The sequence below is a fragment of the Mauremys mutica genome, chromosome 13, assembly GCF_020497125.1.
Source record: "Mauremys mutica isolate MM-2020 ecotype Southern chromosome 13, ASM2049712v1, whole genome shotgun sequence".
Lineage (NCBI taxonomy): Eukaryota > Metazoa > Chordata > Testudines > Geoemydidae > Mauremys > Mauremys mutica.
In genome coordinates this window covers 41,045,244-41,067,456 of record NC_059084.1, presented here as the reverse complement: position 1 = coordinate 41,067,456, position 22,213 = coordinate 41,045,244, and the positions used below count along the sequence as shown (strand labels likewise).

Sequence of the window (22,213 nt, the reverse complement as noted above, 5' to 3'; positions counted from 1 at the left end):
AATTATGAAGTGATTATCCCGTCGCCTATTCCCAGCTTCCAGCAAACCGAGGCTAGGGACATCATTCCTGGCTAATAGCCATTGATGGACATATCCTCCATAAAGATATTTTAATTTTCATCCAAAATTTTAATGTATTTTTTCATTGAAAAAATATATTTTTTGTTTAAAAACATTCAGTTTTATATCAAAACTTTTTTTTTGACAGGATTATTGGTCTAGTGGATCTGGGGAAACTGTTGATGTGATATATCTTGATGTAAGTCAGGCTTTGACACAAACTAGAAAAATGTAGTCTAGATGAAATTACTATCAGGTGGGTACACAAACATGTAGTTATGAATGGTTTACTGTTACACTGGGATGATGTACCTAGTGGAGCCCTGCCGGGCTCAGTCCTGGGTCCAGTGCTGTGTAATATTTTCATTAATAACTTGGATAATGAAATGGAGACTATGCTTAATAAAACTGTAGATGACGCCAAGCTAGGAAGGATTTCAACCACTGTGGAGGACAGGTTAGAATGCAAAATGACCCTGAAAAATTAGAGAACAAGTCAACAATCAGCAAGATGAAATTCAAGCAAGATAAAACTTAGGAAGGGAAAATCAAATGCATAACTACAAAATGGGGGATAACTGCCTAGATGGTTGTACTGCTGAAAAGTGTCTGGGGGTTATAGTGGATCCCCCATTGAATATGAGTCAAATATGCAAATGGAATTAAAACCAATAGTAAAAGGTTCTATTGCCATATACATAAAAAGAAAACAAGGAAAGAAGTTGGATTGCTAAGCACTGAGGATGGGGTAGAGATCAAAGATAATCTAAGCATGGCCTTACACCTGAACATGTACTTTGCCTCAGTTTTTAATAAGGCTAATGGAGAATTTAGGAGTAGTGGCAGGGTGGCTAATGGGAACGAGGATATAGAGGTAGAAATTACCGCGTCCAAAGTGGAATCATAGAATCATAGAATATCAGGGTTGGAAGGGACCTCAGGAGGTCATCTAGTCCAACCTCCTGCTCAAAGCAGGACCAATTCCCAACTAATTCATCCCAGCCAGGGCTTTGCCAAGCCTGACCTTAAAAACCTCTAAGGAACGAGATTCCACCACCTCCCTAGGGAACCCATTCCAGTGCTTCACCACTCTCCTAGTGAAAAAGCTTTTCCTAATATCCAAACTAAACTTCCCTCACTGCAACTTGAGACCATTACTCCTTGTTCTGTCATCAGGTACCACTGAGAACAATCTAGATCCACCCTCTTTGGAACCCCCTTTCAGGTATCATCCTAGTAGCCCTTCTCTGTACCTGTTCCAGTTTGAATTCATCCTTCTTAAACATGGGAGACCAGAACTGCACACAATATTCCAGATGAGGTCTCATCAGTAAAATAAAAAATAAAAAAAAGTGCCTTGTATAATGGTACTAACACCTCCTTATCTTTACCGGAAATACTTCGCCTGATGCATCCTTAAACCGCATTAGTTTTTTTAACAGCCATATCACATTGGCGGCTCATAGTCATCCTGTGATCGACCAATACTCCAAGGTCCTTCTCCTCCTCTGTTACTTACAACTGATGTGTCCCCAATTTATAACCAAAATTCTTGTTATTAATCCCTAAATGCATGATCTTGCACTTTTCACTATTAAATGTCATCCTATTACTATTACTCCAGTTTACAAGGTCATCCAGATCTTCCTGTATGATATCCCGGTCCTTCTCTGTGTTAGCAATACCTCCCAGCTTTGTGTCATCCGCAAACTTTATTAGCACATTCCCGCTTTTTGTGCCAAGGTCAGTAATAAAAAGATTAAACAAGATTGGTCCCAAAACCGATCCCTGCTTTGAACAGGAGGTTGGACTAGTTGACCTCCTAAGGTCCCTTCCAATCCTGATATTCTATGATTCTGTGATTCAGTGTTCTTGGGGGCTGGAGGTTTAGAGGATCAGAGAACTTCTTCTCTCCCTCGACCGCTAAAGGGGAATTCTTTGGGCCTGAATTTTAGTGAAAATCAGGCTTCTTATCATTTTTCTGGTAACTTTTCCCTCCGTCTCACTTTCCAACCCCACTCAGCCAGTTCCACCAACATGTAAGCATTAAAGTGTGACTTTCTAGGCTAAAGGGACCCTAAGGGCTTGTCCATATGGAGGGTTAGTGTTGAGCAAGCTGCGGGATGTAAATCTACAAAGTCATAAAAGAACATAACAAAAAATGCCCATACAGATCTGTCTCATCTTATGCTGGGGTTACGTTCCGCAGTAAGCACGTAAAGCGAAAATCGCGTATAGTCAAAATTACATTGAGTGTAATGGCGGGTGGAATCACCAACACTACAGAAACAGTATTTAAATTGTTATTTTTTTCTTTTTTTTTCTTTTTTCTTGTTTTTGCTGACTGCGTAACGCTGAAATTGTGCATGCTAAATGCGCCTAAGATGCGACAGACCTGTACTGGGTCAGACCACAGGTCCATCTAGCCCAGTATCCTGTCTTCCAACAGTGGCCAATGCCAGATGCTTCAGAGGGAATGAACAGAACAGGCAATCATTGAGTGATCCATCCCTGTCACCCGTTCCCAGCTTCTGACAAGAGAGGTTTAATAGGTGCACCATCCCTGCCCATCCTCACTAATGGCCATTGATGCTGCCCATCCTCCATGAATTTATCTAGTTAGTTTTTTGAACCCTCTTTTATAGTCTTGGCATTCACAACATCCTCTGGCAAAGAGTTCCACAGGTTTAATATGTGTTGTCCTATCTATCTATCTATCTATCTATCTATCTATCTATCTATCTATCTATCACACTAAGATGCCTATTGTGGTGTTGTCATGGAGTGAACACCCTTGGTATTTTTGGAACCATAAGAATGAAGTTCCAACGGGACCCTTCTGGTATAGTGTGACAACCCCTCTGGGCAGTCTCACTAGGGCAAGCCTCCTTGGTTTCAATGCCTCCTGTTTTTACACTGTGAGCGCCTCACAGTGAGTCTGCCTGAATGGGACACCGGGGAAGCCTTACAACACCCCCCTCAGATGGGCCGTGCACCCCAACTTCTCAGCCAGCATTGTAAAACAGAAGGGTTTATTAGTTGACTGGGACGCAGCTTAGAACAGATTTTGTTAGCACAGAAACTCAGCAAAATTCATCTTGGGGAATCCAGAGGCCTTGGGCTCTCCCCTGCTGTGTCCCAAAAGGAGACCAACTCGCTTCCAGCAGCCCACCCTCAGTCGTGCCCACTGGCCCCTCCTCCATCCTTTGTCTCTTTCCTGGGCAAACTGGTCACCTGGCTTCCACTTCTTGCTTTGGTCTCCATCGCCTCCAGCTGGCTCTTGCAGAGGATGGATCCCGGCCACGACAGTCACACCTGCTCGCTAGGCTTCTCTGCCATGATCAACACACCCTTTTCCCACCACGTAGATACTGGGGTAACACACAGGGGAAACTGAGGCACACAAACTTGTGATGGGTTGGATCACAGAAACTCCCTTGGGACTGGCACCTGATCTGCTGGGACTGCCTCAGAGCCCATTTTCTCAGACAGCTTGGGACTTCAGTGTCCTGCCCTGTTTGAGCCAGACACGCTTGCCTGCTGCAAACACAGATCCAAGTCTGAACCACGTCCCCCACAAGCTGCAGGGTTAACTGAAAACATCTTAAGAAGTGCTCCTGTCTCCAGCACCCTGATACCCAGCTCCCAATGGGGTCCAAACTCCAAATAAATCTGTTTTACTCTGTATAAATTAATTACTTGCTCTGGGTGAATTAATAGTCAGAAGTAATTTTATTAAATATAAAAAAGTAGCATTTAAGTGGTTCCAAGTAATATCAAACAGAACAAAGTAAAGTACCAAGCAAAACAAAACAAAACAAAACAAAAGTCAAGTCTAACCCTAATACAGTAAGAAATTAAATGCAGGTAAATCTCACCCTCAGAGATGTTCCAATAAGCTTCTTTTACAGACTAGACTCCTTCCTAGTCTGGATCGAGCAATCACTCACATCCCTGTAGTTACTGTCCTTTGTTCCAGTTTCTTTCAGGCATCTCTTTGGTGTGGAGAGGCTATATCTTGACAAAATGGAGGGGTTTCCCAGGGCCTTATATAGTCTCTCATGCGGTGGAAACCCCTTGTCTTCTCCTATGCAGAATTGCAGCTACAAGATGGAGTTTTAGAGTCCCCTGGGCAAGTCACATGTTCATGCATGACTCAATTCTTTACAGGCTGATGCCATTGTCCACATGCTAGTAAGAATGTTCCCAGGAAAGCTCAGGTGTGGATTGGCGTCTTTCAATGTTCATTCTTAGTTAAGTACTCCCAATTACTTGAATAACCCCTTCACACTACGCTCACCAAATCTGCCTTATGTGCTTCCTATAGCAAACATTTTAAATATAAGCATAGAGCCAACGCTCACAACTTCAGATATAAAAATGACACATGCATACGAATAGAATGAATACATTCAGTAGAACATAACCTTTTCAAAGATATGTTACATGGCATATGTAGCAGAAACATATTCCAGTTATGTCATATTTACATTCATAAGCATATTTCTATAAAGCATTATGGGGTGCAATGTCACAACACTATTCAGACAAACATTTAAAACATCCCCACTTGTTACAGGTGTCAAATAACTATTAAAGGAACAGGGCAGTATTATAGAGGAGGAAAGTGAGTCCTAAAGAGATTATGTGAAATACCCAAGGTCACATAGTAAGTCAGTGACACCGCTAAGAACTGAACCCATATTTCCTATACTCCCAGCCAACAACTGTATTATAACCAACAGAAATATTCTTGTCTTCATGGAGTTAAATGGCTAATTAGGAATAAAGGACACACACCCATTTTGGGCAGTCACATCTTCCCACTCTTTTCTTTCCAACAAGAAATAAATTTTCTATCTACCAGCCTCTTTAGGGCTTCATGTACTTCCCTGTTCCTCAGACTATAATTGAGGGGATTCACCATGGGGGTCACCATGGTATAGAAGATGGAGAAGACTTTATTCAGATCTAGGGAGTGGTCAGCGGCTGGTACCACATACATAACAATCAGAGTCCCATAGAATGCGGTGACTACTACAAGGTGAGATGAGCAAGTGGAAATGGCCTTTTGTGACCCAGCGGTGGACGGGCGGTTGAGGATGGCAGATAGGATATAAATATAGGACACCATGGTTAACAAAAAAGGGACCAGTGTCAGAGTGGAAGACAAGAAGAAGGAGACCTTTTTGAAGAGGTAAGTATCTGAGCAGGCCAGCTTCAGGAGCGGGGAGAAATCACAGAAGAAATGATCTATTTCATTGGGACCGCAGAATCTTAAGCTCGACATGAACAGAATGGTCACCAAGGTGATCACAAAGCCACTGATCCAGGAGGCAGCTGCCAGGCAAAGGCACATGCCCCTGCTCATAACAGCTGCATAGCGGAGCGGATTGCATATTGCTAGATACCGGTCATACGACATCATGGACAGGAGGAGACACTCGGTGCCACCCAAGGAACCAAACAGATAAAACTGGGCCATACAGCCACTGAAAGAGATTGATTTTGCCTCAGTGAGGAAGCTGGCTAGCATACAGGGGAATATGTTGGTTGTGTAGCAGATCTCCAGGAAGGAGAGGTTACCCAGGAAAAAGTACATGGGGGTATGAAGGCTCTGCTCAGCGGACAGTGTGATGAGCAGGAGGGTGTTTCCCACCAGGGCTACAAGATAGAAAAGTAAAAACAACACAAAGAGTAGGATCTGCACTTCATGGCTCTCTGAAAATCCCAGCAGTATGAACTCCGTGACTGATGTTTCATTCCATAGGAGGAGCTTTGCCATATAGGATTTAGCTGGAGAAAAGTGACGTTAGAATGCAAGTAAGTATTACGGAGACTAATCTGAAGTTCTTACTCTGTCTTTACTCATTCCTCAGTAAGGGCTAGATTCTGGCCTGACTCGTTTGGTGAAATTCACCCCTGTGCACAGGGGCCAGCGGAAGAGCTATTCTATACTTCGGCCCCAAGTGCACTTTGATACAGTTCATCCCCGTCTGTGGTACCTCGGGGCACCGCCTCTATGGCTCCTGGCTCCTCAACCATCATCTCTCTTGGGCAGAGACTTGTGTCTCCCTCCCTCCTGACCCCCACCATATTTCCAGTCTTCACAGTTCCCTGACTGTGCTGTGAATTTTCTGGACAGACCATCTGCCTCACCAGGCCTGCTTTGCCTTTGTTCCGCAGAAGCTATAAATAGTATAATTGCTCACTGTTCAATTACCACACCACCCTTTCTAAGCAAGCACATTGATTCTGAGGGTGAGATCATTGCAGAGAAATCACTAAGAACATAAGAATGGCCATACTGGGTCAGACCAAAGGTCCATCTAGCCCAGTATCCTGTCTTCTGACAGTGGCCAATGTCAGGTGCTTCGGAGGGAATGAATAGAACAGGGAATCATCAAGTGATCCATCCCGTCACCCTTTCCTAGCTCTGGCAAACACAGGCCAGGGACACCATCCCTGCCCATCCTGGCTAATAGCCATTGATGGACCTATCCTCCATAAACGTATCTAGTTCTTTTTTGAACCCATAAAAGAAGCTGCACACCTGCTAATCACGTCATTAGAGACTACCCCAACTCCAACCAGGGCTCTGGCCAGTCCTTCAAATACCACTGAGGGGTTGTGGGGTTTTTTGTGCTTACAAATTCATAACTGCCTTGGTTCAGAACAAGTACACTCATGCAGCTATGAATCACATCTTTATACAGTTTCAGTCTTTGACCTGCCCTCATTTAAGAGCTGATCTATAGACAAAGGGTCACCTTTTCCCTCAGTGTGGGGGTTACATTAGCATACATCTCTGCTTAGAGATTTCCTGGGGAACCCATTTAACTTAAACATTTCACATTGTTCCAAATAGTTCCTTGAAGCTCATAACCCTTCCCAAGATTTTCATTAGTCAGGTCTCCTCCTTAGAGATGTTACATTCATCCCACGATAATACAGAAACATTTGCATTTTTAATACAATGAACTCCTAAAATTACTTAGTTCAATAGGGTTTAATGTAATACAGTAAGGTCTGCCCAGGATATTGCAGGAAATTGCCATGTCTGTCACATGTTTATGCACCATTTAAATTCCACTTGCGACATTTGTAGTGCGTAGGCTTTTTGCTGGACAATCTGCACATCCATTTCATGCAATCATTTCATCCACTGAGTGATATTCTACCCCGTGACTAGTCCCAAGTGCTATTCAAAATGACAAAGAATGGCAAAATGAAGCCTTTCTTGAAAAGCCACTCACAGAGGCTCAAAGATCAGAGCCTGAAACTGTTACTCCATTTTTTCCCCTGGTTTATACAGCCAAATTCCCACTGAAGTAATCATGAGTTTGGTTGATCTAGGACTTTAGGAAGTGGCACACTGTTTATGCAATCTTCATCCACTTTGGAAATCGCAGTGTGGGGGCCTGGGTTTTAGAGATGCTGATACTAATTATTTCAGCTGCAGTCATGGACTTTTACTAGAGCTGGTTGACATTTTCTGAATTTCAATTTTTTGGACAAAAAAAAATCAGGATGAAATGTTTCCCAGACTTTTCATGGTAATTTCCCCCCCTTTTGGCAGCAGCTGTAGTACTGATCCCTTCTGAAAACTGGCCTCTAGATCCCAGTTACATGCAAATATATTAATCACCATCATCTAGAAATAGACATCACTTTTCAGAATCAAGAAAAAATAACAAGAGTGAATACATTAAGTTCCCATCATACCTGGTCAGATTCTTATCCAATTTAAATCCACTAACACCAGTAGCAGCAATTCATTTTCACACCAGTGCAAAGAAATCAGAATCTGGCCTGTGTTTTCTTTGTAGAAATGCACTGTAAAGGCCCTGATCAGAGTCACATGTTCAGTAATTATTTGGGATAGTTACCTTTCCTTCCTGATGTTTTCCTCTTCTTTCCATAAGAATTGCAGATAGAAGGAGAGAATGGAGAGGATGGATTTGAACCTCTTGTCTTCAAGTATCACTCTGTATGGTAGCCAAGAGATGAAAAAGTAACCTCTCCTTCTACCTAACAATGTGATATTTATATCAGACAGCAAGATCTCCCTTGATGCTCTTGAGGGGCATAAGAATTACTGAGCTGGAGAGCTAATAATTTTGTTTTGAAGATTGAGTAAACAGCAATTTTAATTACAATTGTAACCTCAGATGAAGAAGTATTGCAATAGCTAGTCCATTATGGGAGGTCTCTAGTGGATGCAGAGAGTAGTCTGCAGCATGAAGTCCTCATTGAAACATGTCAACCTCACTGTATTCCTGCTGTACTAGTGAAAAACACTTTTGCATGTCATTAGCTTAACACTGCAACTTGAGACCATTATTCCTTGTTCTATCATCAGGTACCACTGAGAACAGTCTAGATCCATCCTCTTTGGAACTCCTTTTCAGGTAGTTGAAAGTAGCTATCAAATCCCCCCTCATTCTTCTCTTCTGCAGACTAAACAATCCCAGTTCCCTCAGCCTCTCCTTATAAGTCATGTGCTCCAGCCCCCTAATCATTTTTGTTGCCCTTCTCTGGACTCTTTCCAATTTTTCCACATCCTTCTTGTAGTGTGGAGCACAAAACTGGACACAATACTCCAGATGAAGACTCACCAATGTCGAATAGAGGGGAATCATCACATGCCTTGATCTGCTGGCAATGCCCCTACTTATACAGCCCAAAATGCCGTTAGCCTTCTTGGCAACAAGGGCACACTGTTGACTCATATCCAGCTTCTCGCCCACTGTAACCCCTAGGTCCTTTTCTGCAGAACTATTTTTTAGCTATTTGGTCCCTAGTCTGTAAGAGTGAATGGAATCCTTCTGTCCTAAGTACAGGACTCTGCACTTGTCCTTGCTGAACCTCATCAGGTTTCTTTTGGCTTAATCCTCTAATTTGTCTAGTCCCTCTGTATCCTATCCCTACCCTCCAGCGTATCTACCACTCCTCCCAGTTTAGGGTCATATGCAAAGTTGCTGAGGATACAGTCCACACCATCTTCCAGATCATTAATGAAGATATTGAACAAAACCGGCCCCAGGACCGACCCTTGGGGCACCCCACTTGAAACCGGCTGCCAACTAGACATGGAGCCATTGATCACTACCCCTTGAGCCCGACGATCTAGCCAGCTTTCTATCCAACTTGTAGTCCATTCATCCAGCCCATACTTCTTTAACTTGCCGGCAAGAATACTGTGGGAGACCATATCAAAAGCTTTGCTAAAGTCAAGATATATCACATCCACTGCTTTCCCCTCATCCACAGACACAGTTATCTCCTCATACAAGGCAATTAGGTTAGTCAAGCATGACTTGCCCTTGGTGAATCCGTGATGACTGTTTCTGATCACTTTCCTTTCCTCAAAGTGCTTCAGAATTGATTCCTTGAAGACCTGCTCCATGATTTTTCCAGGGACTGAGGTGAGGCTGACTGGCCTGTAGTTCCCTGAATCCTCCTTCTTCCCTTTTTTAAAGATGGGCACTACATTAGCCTTTTTCCAGCCATCCGGGACCTCCCCCGTTCATCATGATTTTTCCAACATAATGGGCAATGGCTCTGTAATCACATCCACCAACTCCTTTAGCACCCTCCCAGGGCTGGCTCTAGGTGTATTGCCTCCCCAAGCAAAAAAAAAATTGGCTGCCCCCACCCTGGCCCTGGGCTCCCCCAACACCCACCTGCTGCCCCGGCCCTGGGCTCTCCCCCCACACCCGCACTCCCTGCCACCCCAGCCCTGGGCTCTCCCTCCGACACACCCTGTGCTGCCCCAGCTCTGGGCTCTCCCCTTTCTCCCCACCAGTGCCCCCTCACCCACACCCTGCCGCCCCATCCCTGGGCTCTGCCCCCTTCACCAACACCCCCTGCCACCCCAGCCCTGGGTCACTGGTAACTTGCTCCCAGGACGGGTCATTCAGCAGGAATTTTGGATGTGCACAGAAGCCAGACAGGATTGGTTCCCATATGGCAGGGGTCTCCAATGTGGTGCCCGCGGGTGCCATGGCACCCACGGGGGGCATCCAAATGCGCCTGTGTCCTGGCCGGCGGTCGAGCATCTGCCAAAATGCTGCTGAAATTTGGCGGCGACACCTCTCGATGACTCCACGTGCCACCGACAAGTGACGTCATCGAGAGGCATCACCACTGAAACGCCGCAGAAATTCAGCGGTGACGCCTCTCAATGACGCCAATTGCCGCTGACAAGCGACGTAATTGAGACGCGTCACCGCTGAAATGCCGCAGAAATTCGGCGGCATTTCAGCAGATGGTCCACGGCCGCCACGGGACCACTGCCATATGGTTACAGAACTGCAGTAAAGTGGAACAATTTTCAGCATGTGTGACTGGAGGATATCTGGATGCAAATTATAAGACTGTCCTTCCTAAATGAGGAAAAGTTGACGTGCCTTTATTATTCTTTTGTTCCACTCTGTTTCTATGGGGAATTTGCCAGTGCAATATCACTGTCTTCCTTTTAAACAAATACAACCAAAAAAAAAAGAAAAAAAGGCAATGGCTGTTGAAAATCGCAATTCCAGTCCTAAAAACCACTGGGAAGCATTTCTTGCTCAATTTTATCCTACTTTTTCTACAGCAAATTACAGTGGATCAGTATATTTGATTTGGGAGAAATGAAGTAACAGCTGCCCAAATTGAGCTTGAGCACTCCTGAACTTTGAGGGTGTTCAAATCTGGAAGGCAGGTGCTAGATTCCCTTTCTGAATATTAGCTAAATCTGGAAAGGAAAAGTCAATTTCTGCTTCCATGGCTCAGAAGTGGAAATCCTCCTAAGTGCCTGGTACTGTATCTAAAGCTGCCGAAGTCCTCTAGTAGAGCCTCCTCTCCCTTACTTCTCATTTTAAATTCTAGTGGGATCCACATACCTCCCTTGCTAGGCTTCAGACAGAGAGGGGCACTGTCCACCCAATTCCTTCTTTGGGGGCTGCAAGGTGAGGTCACACCAGTATCCCTAATCCAATCTGGGGATGTCTTCTGAAGGGGATATCTGGGGCAAAGCCTTCTACTCCATGGGCACACTTGTTCCCCATTCACAGTGCCACCCCGCTCTAGCAGTGAGCTCTCCATTCACAGCAAGCTGCAGCATGAGGTTTCAGCTACCATACTCCCTCCCCCTCCCTTTCCTGTTTATAGCAGCCAAGGGAATGCTGGGAAATGTGGGTCTTGCCCTGCTCCAGGGCTGGCTCTATAGGCAGGGAGCTAACCAAGGAACTACAGCGCCCAGGCCCCCCTGTTGGTTTCTCAGCTCCCAGGCTGGAACTCTGCAGCTGCTGCCCCTGAAAATGGGCTGCCTCAAGCACCTGCTTGCTTTGCTGGTGCCTAGAGCCGCCCTGTCCCAAGGTCTGTGAGAGTGAGGGATCATCCTTCAGGATAGGTTGTAGATCCTTGATGGTGTGCTGGAGAGGTTTTAGTTGTGGGCTGAAGGTGACAATTAGTGGTGTTCTAACTAACCCAGAACCTATCTTGCAGCAAACCCCGTTGCCAACTCTGTCTGCATATCTATTCAAGGGGCACCATCATAGGACTTAACCACATCAGCCACACCATCAGGGGCTCTGTCAGGGTTCCTTCCCCACTCTGAACTCTAAAGTACAGATGTGGGGACCCGCATGAAAGCCCCCTAAATGTATTTCTACCAGCTTAGGTTAAAACCTGGTATGCTGCCACCACTAAGTGATTTAAGAAGAAAGAAGGAAAGGACCACTTGGAGTTCCTCTTCCCCAAAAATATCCCCCCAAGCCATTATACCCCCTTTCCTGTGGAGCCTTGAGAATAATATGCTACTCAATTGGTTACAAAGTGATCAAAGACCCAACCCCCTGGGTCTTTAGACAATGGAAAAATCAGTCAGGTTCTAAAAAGAGTGATTTTATTAAAAAGAAAATGTAAAATCAGGATGGAAAATAACTTTACACGGTAATCAGATTCAAAGAGCCCAGAGGAACCCCCTCTAGCCGAAGGTTCAAAGTTACAACGAAACAGGGATAAATCTCCTTCTAGCAAATGTAAAATTCACAAGTTGAGAAAACAAAGATAAACTAATACTCCTTGCCTGGCTTTTACTTACAAGTTTGAAATATGAGAGACTGGTTCAGAAAGACTTGGAGAACATGGATTGATGTCTGGTCCCTCTTAGTCCCAAGAGCGAACACCACCAAAACAAAGAGCACCAACAAAAGCCTTCCACCGCCCTCCCGCAAGATTTGAAAGTATCTTGTCCTCTTATTGGTCCTTTCGGTCAGGTGTCAGCCAGGTTACCTGAGCTTCTTAACCCTTCACAGGTAAAAGGATTTTGGTGCCTCTGGCCAGGAGGGATTTTATAGTATTGTATACAGGAGGGTTGTTACCCTTCCCTTTATAGTTATGACAGGCTTGTTCGCCTGCATATCTAACAATGTGATATATGCCATCATGTGCCAGCAATGCCCCTCTGCCATGTGTATTGGCCAAACCGGATAATCTCTGCACAAAAGAATAAATGGACACAAATCAGATGTAAAGAATTATAACATTCAAAAACCAGTGGGAGAACACTTCAACCTCCCTGGACACTTAATTGCAGACCTAAAAATGGCAATTCTTCAACAAAAACACTTCAAAAACAGACTCCATTGAGAAACTGCAGAATGGGAATCAATTTGAAAACTGGACACCATCAAATTAGGCCTGAATAAAGACTAGGAGTGGATAAGTCACTACAAAAACTAATTGTCCCCTACTGTTACTCACACCTTCTTGTCAACTGTTTAAATGGGCCACCCTGATTACATTAGCCTTATTACCACTACATAAGTGATTTTTAACTCCCTTGGTATTTTACTGTTAAGAATAGGCCACTTCCATCTTAATTGAATTGTATTGTTAACACGGACACCCACTTGGTAAGGCAACCCCCATCTTTTCATGTACAGTGTATTTATATCTGCCTACTGTATTTTCCACTCCATGCTTTTTAGTCCACAAAAGCTTATGCGCAAATAAATGTGATAGATCAAACACTCCATTTCATGTCACCCTCTATAAATGAACTCATGAAAGCCACACAGTTCCTGGTGGTTTTTCTCAGGGAATCCATGACCTCTTTGTTTCTCAGGCTGTAGATGAGGGGGTTGGCCAGGGGAGTCAGGACGGTGTAGAAGACAGAGAAAACTTTGTTAAGCTCTTGCAGCATCTTGGTTTTTGGTAAAATATACACAATGATTAGGGTGCCATAGAAAGTAGTAACCACAATAAGGTGAGAGGAGCAGGTGGAAAATGCCTTTTGCCTCCCAGTGCTAGAAGGGATTCTCAGGATGGCAGTTATGATACAAACGTAGGATGTCAGGGTTAATATAAATGGTGGTAAAGTGAATAGGAAGGAGCTCAAGAAGGTCACAAGTTCCATCTGGTGGGTGATACTACAGGACAGTTTTATCACTGGAGTGAGATCACAAAAGAAATGGTCCATTTCTTTGGGACCACAGAAAGTTAATTGTGACATTAAAGATATTATTATGGTAACAACCAAAAATGCACTTAGCCAAGACCCAGCTGCTAGCTGGAGGCAGAACCTGTCATTCATATGGGTTGAATAATGCAATGGTTTACATATTGCTAAATACCGATCATAAGACATTGCAGCTAGCAGGTAACATTCTGTTCCTCCTAGAGAACCAAAGAAATATAATTGCACCAAGCAGCCGCTAAGAGAAATGGTTCTGTCCCCAGTCAGGAGACTGGCCAGCATCCTGGGCAGGATGGTGGAGGTGTAGCAGGTCTCCAAGCAGGACAAGTTCCCCAGGAAGAAGTACATGGGGGTGTGAAGGTGCTGATCGGCCACAACTAGCACAATGATGAGGATGTTCCCGGCCAAGGTCATAACGTAGATCACTAGCAACAACAGGAAGAGAAGGATCTGCAATGCGGGGACATCCCCAAATCCCAGGAGGATGAATTCAGTGAAGGTCGTTTGATTTCTCCACTCTGTGTTTGCCATTGTCATATCTAGGGAACACAAACAAATCCAAAAATACAATTTGAAGAGAATAAACTTAAACCATGTCTTTTAAATTCCAGAAATGTTCAGAACTCCTCATTCTCTGCTATTTACCTTTCCAACAATTGGATCAAAACTCCAGACCATGGTATTTATTTGCCTGGTATCTCTCATTTCGGAACAAAACATGCATATTCTGCCATTCAAACTTCACCAGTAAAAGATCAAATAATGGCTCAGGCTACCCAACTTAGAGGTGGTTTGGAAATTACTTTTTGTTTGTTTGTTTGTTTCTTTTTTCCTGAAAAAAAAAAGAGATGAAAAAAATGTTTTAGTCTACAGTTTTTGCTCATTGTTTTCAGTGTTTGTGGTTTTGGTTCTTCAAAAGAAAATAAAAACAGAAAATTTAGCAGAAAATGGAAATTTTCACAAAATATTCCATTTAATTGAAAAAGCCATTTGCTTCAAAAGATGCACCACAGTGAAAAAGTTTTCACTAGCAGTACTCAGATACTGAAGTGTTCTCATAGCAGTTTTGATTATTTGCTCACCTTCTGTCATGCACTAAATATAGGAGCAGAAAAATGCTTCCCTTCAATGAAGAGTCCACTGCTGACAATGTTCATTATTTGATACTTTTGGGGATTCCCTTATTGTTCTTTAGCATTTTTCAGTCGTGTAGGTGCTGTGATATGATTGTGATTGGTGCTGGATATTTACCTGAATAGAAGTGACAAGGACAACACCAACATTGTGTAACGCCATTGTCAGGGATGTAGTCATGCTCCCCGTATGGGGCACATGTCAGAATGCTGTCAGGGGTTACACATGCTCTTAGCTTGCTGGTGCTGGGCCGAGTTTAGTCACTCTCCCTGGCTTTGGGACTCCAGGTGCAGACCTTTTGTCTGGCACCCCTCTTGACAGATCCAATTGCCCAAACCCTGAAACTAGCATCATCTCCCCAGGCCTCCCCAGCAGCTCTCTGCATTCCCCACCATGCCACTAAAGGTGTGAGCCCTCTGGTTTACAGTGAGAGCCAGCAGATGCACAGACAGACTTTGAATAGGATTCTAAACCCCATTTCTCTTTACTTAACAGCACAAGAAATACACAGAGCTACACAAAATATAAAAAAACATCTATCCACATTTCCCTGCCTCAGCTTTCTCCTGACCCTGGAGAGTTCTCTGGGCTCGGGAGAAACCCCTTGGGTGTACAGGATCCTTTACTGGTGGCTCATGAATTCTCTATTCCGGCCAACCTTCTCTGACTTGGCTAGTCTACAACTAAACAGGAATCCCACTACAAAAGTTTCTCTGTGTCGTCTCCTCTCCGACCCAAAGCTTCGTCTTCCTGTATTAGCAAGTGTCTTGAATGTATATGTCCCCCTACCAAAACCTGGTTCCTTTGTTCTGCTTCTGGTGTTTTTCCAAATCCTCCATCACCAGCCCCCCTGCAATAATCTGGAGGAAGTAGCTTCTCCAAGCACCAGCCCACTTCCTCAGCATACCAATTGTTGAGTCAGAGTTCAGCCATTTAGATTAACATCTCTCCATTACCTGGTAGGTACATCCTTCTGCCAGTGTTAGCAAGTGGTAGATTCCACATCCACCTAGAGGCATTCCCGGATACATCCATTTTATAAAAACTTAATAGCATCAACCAGTATTCATAAATTGCACGGAAAAATTCCCCAAGTCAACACAGCCATAAATCATGACTGTATCGCTGTGAATGCAAATCTGGTATTGCTGGCCATTATAAATATCTGCTTGCTTTGGAAATGCAGCTACATTTCAGTTTCAGATGAGAAAATATTTCAGGCAGACACTGTATAGCACACAGAAGCATTTTCTTTTATTGGTGGCTGCCACAGGAATGAATATGGAGAAGTTCCAAAGGACTGTGTTTTGCAGGAGGTAAGACTAGTTGTTGACCATGGTCCCTTCTGGCCTTAGAATATATGAATGGTTGTGTTTTTATTCCCTGATCTGTTTCTATCATTTCAAATAGGAAAAGGGGGAAGATTGCTTTACCTTTAAGACTGATCTGCATGATCTTGAATCTCTGATATAACCTCTTCAGTCAGCATTTTGGAGAGCCGGATGCAGACTGCATTCTCAGCAGACAGTCACCATCTTCTTCACTTGTCTTCATTCTCTCAGCCATGGCCTGGATGGCCTGCTTGGTTTCCTGTGCCTCGTATGTAGTACTAAAGAGCCTGTGTCTCTTCTGATTCATTATTTATCCTTCATGTGAGAAGGAGGCATCTCCCTTGGCACTTCGGCTGATAGGTGCTTGAAATAAACCAAAGGGGAAAAGCTAATCATAGCTATACTCTCTAGACAGAATCAGTGGATGTGGAAATGGAGTCAACTTCTAAACTAAAAGGGAAAATTAAGGAGTGAGAAGAACTTTTATCTCAAAGGATGTCTTTGTTTTTATTAGGTAGATGAGATGACAGCTCAGGTAACTTTGAAGCAATAACTCACCAGACCATGAAGATAAGTTTAGTGGTGTGATCATACATATTTTCTGATTGTGTGTTGATTTCTGGGTAAATCTTTCCAGTCTTTCTTTGAAGATTTGTTTTCTTCTCACCTTTATGCTTTCTTGGGCTGGGATTCACACTTGGCCATCACTTGGTATTGTGTCCTTTTACTCTGACTGACTCCTCACAGAATTGATGTTATATTCTTCATTGTTAATTGCTTCCTCCACAGATAGCAGACCTTTCCCTCTATCACAGTGGTCCAAAACTTTAACAATCTGTGAACCCCTTTCACTAAAAAGTCAAGTTTCATGAATCCCCTCCTAAAAATGAATATTTCAAGGGATTTTCTGCTTTATCTGAGTATAAATTATAAATGCAGTGATCTTGGAAATATAAAATTTATTTTTATGACATGCTTATTACACACTATTTATGATTAATTATTATTTATCATTTGTGGCAAATTGCCGGCACTATTATGATGGGTCCTGCGCTTTCTCCTTTTGTGGGGGGTTCAGGGCACCGTTTTCACCCCTGAATTGGGGTATCAACTCTCCTACTAGTGTCCCATAAATGGGAGTGGAGAGGGAGGGACCCAGGCCCTAGGGATAGTGGCGTACCATTTGAAGTAGTGATTCCTTCCCTTGGGCTACTTCCCTCTCTGGCCCTTCAGCTTGTGGGGCTTCCTGCACTCTCTCTGATTGGGCCAAGTTTCTCCCAACCCCTTGTGTCTGTAGAGTCCCTCTGCTCTTCCCAAGCCAGGTTTCCCGGGTTACCTAGGGTCTTGGTCTTCTGGACCACCACAGCACTTCTCCAAACTGCTCTTTGGTGCAACACCAAACCACTCTGCTTCAACTCCTTCAAACTGCTCTCCTCCAAACTGCTCTCTGCTCCAACACCAAACCACTCTGCTTCAACTCCTCCAACTGTCTGATTGAAGCAGGGTGTTTTTATCAGGTGACTGGCTTCAGGTGCTCTAATTGGCTTAACTGGTTTCAGGTGCTCTAATTAATCTGTAGCAGCTTCTCTTCCCTCTACAGGGAATAAGGCTCTCATCATCCTGGGGCTTACATATCTCCCATCTATCACTCTCCTGCTGCCCTCTGGCTCTGCTATATCACATATTCCCCTCCTCCCCCACCCCTGCTCAACACTATGGGGTTGGGCTACTTGGGACGAGAAGCAGTGTTGTCGCGACAGGTCATCAGCATTGCCGTGTTGGCTTTCAGCCCCATGCTGTACACGGAAATGGAAGGGTTGCAAGGATAGGAACCATCTAGTCACTCTCGCATTCTTCTCCTTGTTTCTGTGCATCCACTGGAGCAGGGCGTGGTCTGTCACAAGGGTAAACCGCCACCCCAGTAGGTAGTAGCGGAGAGTCTCCATGGCTCATTTTACCACCAGACATTCCTTTTCAATGACAACATACTTTTGTTCCCTGGAGAGGAGTTTCCAGCTGAGGTACAGGATTGGGTGCTGCTCCTCCCCACCATCTGTGAAAGGACGGCTCCTAGCCCTACCTCTGAGGCATCTGTTTGTAGGATGAATTTCTTCTCAAAGTCTTGGGCTATGAGCAATGGATGACAGCAAAGGGCTGTCCTTAAATCTGTGAATGCTCCTTCCGCTGCATCAGTCCAATTTACTGTCTCAGGTCCCCGAGCTTTTATCAGGTCTGTCAATGGCCCTGCTCTTGGAGAAATGAGGGATGAATCTCCAATAGTACCCTACTATCCCTAGAAGTGCTCTGACCTGCTTCTTGCGGACCGGTCGAGGCCAACCCTGTATTGCCTCCACTTTGTTCTATGGAGGTTTCACCAAGCCTCTCCCTACTACATACCCGAGGTATCTGGCCTCAGTTAGCCCTATCACACACTTGGGGGGGTTGGCAGTGAGGCTGGCCTCCCAAAGGGCATCTAGCACCACTTCTACTTTTCCTAGGTGTGTTTTCCAGTCAGGTCAATGGATGACTATGTCATCTAAATAGGCGGCCGCATACTTGTCATGGGGTCACAGCAATTTGTCCATAAGTCGTTGGAATGTTGCAGGGGCCTCATGGAGTCTGAAAGGGACGACAGTGTATTGGAGCAGGCCATCAGGTGTAGAGAAGGCAGGCTTCTCCTTGGCACCCTTGGCCAGGGGAATTTGCCAATATCCTTTGGTCAAGTCCAGGGTGGTTAGGTATCGTGCCTTGCCTAACTGCTGAACTAGCTCGATGCATGGTATCAGATAGGCATCGAATTGGGATACTTCATTCAACTTCTGGAAGTCATTGCGAAACCTCAGGGTGCTGTCAGGCTTGGGGACTAGGATGATAGGGCTGGACCACTGGCTGTGGGATTCTTCAATAGCCCCGAGTTCCAGCATCTTCTTCACTTCCGTCCTAATTTCTTCTCTTTTAGCTTCCAGTATTTGATATGGTCTTAACATCACTCTTACTCCAGGACTGGTGATGATATGATGTTGGGCCAGTGTTGTACGGCCTGGCTGTGTACAGAACACATCTTGGTTCCATTGGATCATATCAATGACCTCTGTTCATTGTTCTGGGGTTAATTTGGAGGATATCCTCACCTGCCCCAGTGGGTCGTCTGTCTGGGGTGGAGCTCCCTGAATGACCAGGCACGTCTCTTGGTCATGCCAGGGCTTCAGTAAGTTGATGTGGTAAATCTTCTCTGGCCTTCGGAGGTCTGGTTGTCTGACCTTATAGTCCACCTCCCCAATGGCTTCCAATGTCTCATACGGCCTATGCCAGAAAGGCGTTTGCTTTCTGCTGTCGGCACTAGCACCATCACCCATTCTCCCAGCTGAGATCTCCGTACTTTCGCCCGTTGGTTGTAATATGTCTACTGGGCCTCTTGTGCTTTTTCCAAATGTTCTCGTACTATGGGGGTCACTTGAGCTATTCATTCTCTCATCTGTGTCACATGCTCAATGACATTCTTTCCTGGGTTGGGTTGTTCTTCCCAATCCTCCTTGGCGGTATCTAATATTCCCCATGGTTGGTGTCCGTATAGGAGCTCAAAGGGAGAGAAACCAGTGGATGCCTGGGGAACTTCCCATATTGTAAAGATTAGGTACAGTAGAAGTGTATCCCAGTCTTTTCTGTCCTGTGCTACCACCTTCCGGATCATACTTTTAAGGATATGGTTAAACCGCTCAACTAGGCCATCTGTTTGTGGCTGGTAGACTGAGGTCTGTAGGGCCTGGAGGCGGAGCAGGGTACATAAGCCGTTCATTAATTTCAACATGAAGGGGATTCCGTGGTCAGTCAGGATCTCTTTAGGGATGCCCACACTGGCAAAAACCTGGAGTAGTTCTTTAGCTATTGCCTTGGATGTGGGGTTTCTTAAAGGAATGGCTTCTGGGTACCATGTGGCGTAGTCAAGGATGACTAGTACATTTTGGTCGCCCCATGTCGATCTTTCTAGCGGGCCCACAGCTATCCTCTTGAAAGGGCCTAATAGGTAAAGGTACTAATGAGGCCCGCAAGTGAGGTCAGGGGCTATGCAACTGGCATTCTGAACAGGATGCACAATAGTGTTGGACCTTTGCGTGTATTCCTGGCCAGTAAAACCTTCTTAGGATTCACATCCCCCTTCAGCCTGAGTATTTTAGAATACATTTCCACTGCAATCACAGGGTGTGACGGCAGCACAGGTAGATATATTCTATCTTTTATCTAGCGAGCATAAGGACCAAAAACCATGAAGCAGGAGTAGCACAGGCTGTACAAATCTGGCCCAGGACTCTGGGTACACACTTGGGTGGTTAGCCTGCTGTTGGCCAATAGATGTGCTATATGTACTGCACACTATATTTATATGTATTGCATATCACATGATAAACATTAGCACAAAGTTATGCTAAATTGTACTAGGTTCACTTTTGCGGATACAGACTAACACGGCTGCTACTCTGAAATCTTGTTCCCTTGTGACAAGAGCTATATGTCCCACAATATGCTGCAAGGTTAAATGGAGTGTTTGGCACTAGATAATATAAATCCTGTCAAAATCAGGATACGTGAGTGTTCTACTCTGGTATAAGTTAAGGAATCCCTTCACGCCTCACTGGTTTGGAATGCTGTGTTCAAAAATAAGAGCTGTAGGATACATCATGGTACCAGAAAAAAAGGATAAAATCATAAGTAGTGTGGATAAAGTAAATAAGGAAGTGTTATTTACTCCTTCGCATACCACAAGACCTAGAGGGTCACCAAATGAAATTAATGAATGCAGCAGATTTAAAACAAACAAAAGGAAGTATTTTTCACACAACAGACAGTTAACCTGTGGAACTCCTTGCCAGAGGATACCATTGTGACATTGCACTGCATATGATTTTATGAAAATATGCTAATGAGTGTGAATATAATGAACTGGAATATGCTTCATGCAGAAGGTGTCTTGTAAGGTGTCATTACAAAGCTTATAATATACTTAGTGTGTTCATCCTATTTGTATGAATGTATCATTTTTGTAGCTGAAACTAGAAATATGAAATATAACTCTAAGGTCCTATTGTAATTATGCAAAATGTGGCCATTAATGTGGTTTGGAATCTTGATGGCTCCCATTAACCAGGACAATTGGTTGTAAATGGCTCTGTTTACTTGTAAGTCTTTCTGTATACATGGGTGCCAACAAGTGGATAATGAAGTCTTACAGTGACATGTGATCATGTCACCGGACCTGGAATCCATCTTTATCCTGGTGCTTTTCCATTTAGAAGGATGGTTGGTTCAGACCCTGGCTCTGTGTTGCAGCAGGCTTGCATGTCTGGCTCAACACCACAGGGTTATGGAGTCCCAAACTGGCAGAAAAAATGGGCTCAGAGGTAGTCTCAGCACAGCAGGTGACAGTCCCAAAGGGCTCTCTGTGACCAAACCCATCACAATCATGAAGGCCAAGACTATAACAGGGTTCAAAAAAGAACTAGATAAGTTCGTGCAGGATAGGTCCATCAATAGCTATTAGCCTGGATAGACGGGGGATGGTGTCCCTAGCCTCTGTTTGCCAGAAGCTGGGAAGAGGGGACAGGGGATGGATCACTTGATGATTACCTGCTCTTTTCATTCCCTCTGGGCCACCTGGCATTGGCCACTGTTGAATACTGGGCTAGATGGACCTTTGGTCTGATCCAGTATGGCTGTTCTTATGTTCTTAAGTAAAAAGCTAATTGGTGAATTGTTGTCTTGGGTGTTCTATAAAGTTCTTGTAACTGGTATACAATCAATATAGCTAATTCAGGGGGCGGGCATACTTTGGGAGTGTACCTTCTGTGGAAGATGAACTGACATGATACACAGAACAGTTTCCCAGAAGTATCACTAACATAGTAACTCTTTCCTGCACTGCACTATCATTGACTTTTAGCATTAAATTAAGGTATTTTTAGTTATTTAGTGTTTTGAACACTTATCATCTTGAACTACACATGTGTTCAATCTTCTTCTTTCATTGGCTGGTGTACAGCAGCAAGTACCGTGTCCCCTGAGATCAATCGACCCAGATGGCTCCATCAGGAGTAGCAGAATTTATTGCAGGGATGTGTCCTTCATATATATAAACTGGGCAGTAGGTGGTGATTTTGATGGCCTGTCATGGGGATCTGCCCCACCATGCTGGGGAGTCCTTGATTTTCCATTTGTGCATTACATG

The 22,213-nt window shown here is 44.3% G+C and overlaps 2 protein-coding genes across 2 annotated transcripts; both read right to left on the bottom strand.

Annotated features, from left to right (window-relative positions):
• Positions 1-4,873: 4,873 nt before the first annotated feature.
• On the bottom strand, positions 4,874-5,845 carry LOC123348888 (olfactory receptor 5A1-like). Its single transcript, XM_044986575.1, has one exon. It carries the CDS (start codon positions 5,843-5,845, stop codon positions 4,874-4,876), a length of 972 nt encoding a protein of 323 aa, XP_044842510.1.
• Positions 5,846-13,075: 7,230 nt separating this feature from the next.
• LOC123347328 (olfactory receptor 11A1-like) lies at positions 13,076-14,059 on the bottom strand. Its single transcript, XM_044984743.1, has one exon. The coding sequence runs from the start codon at positions 14,057-14,059 to the stop codon at positions 13,076-13,078; it is 984 nt and encodes a 327-aa protein (XP_044840678.1).
• Between the last annotated feature and the right edge of the window lie 8,154 nt (positions 14,060-22,213).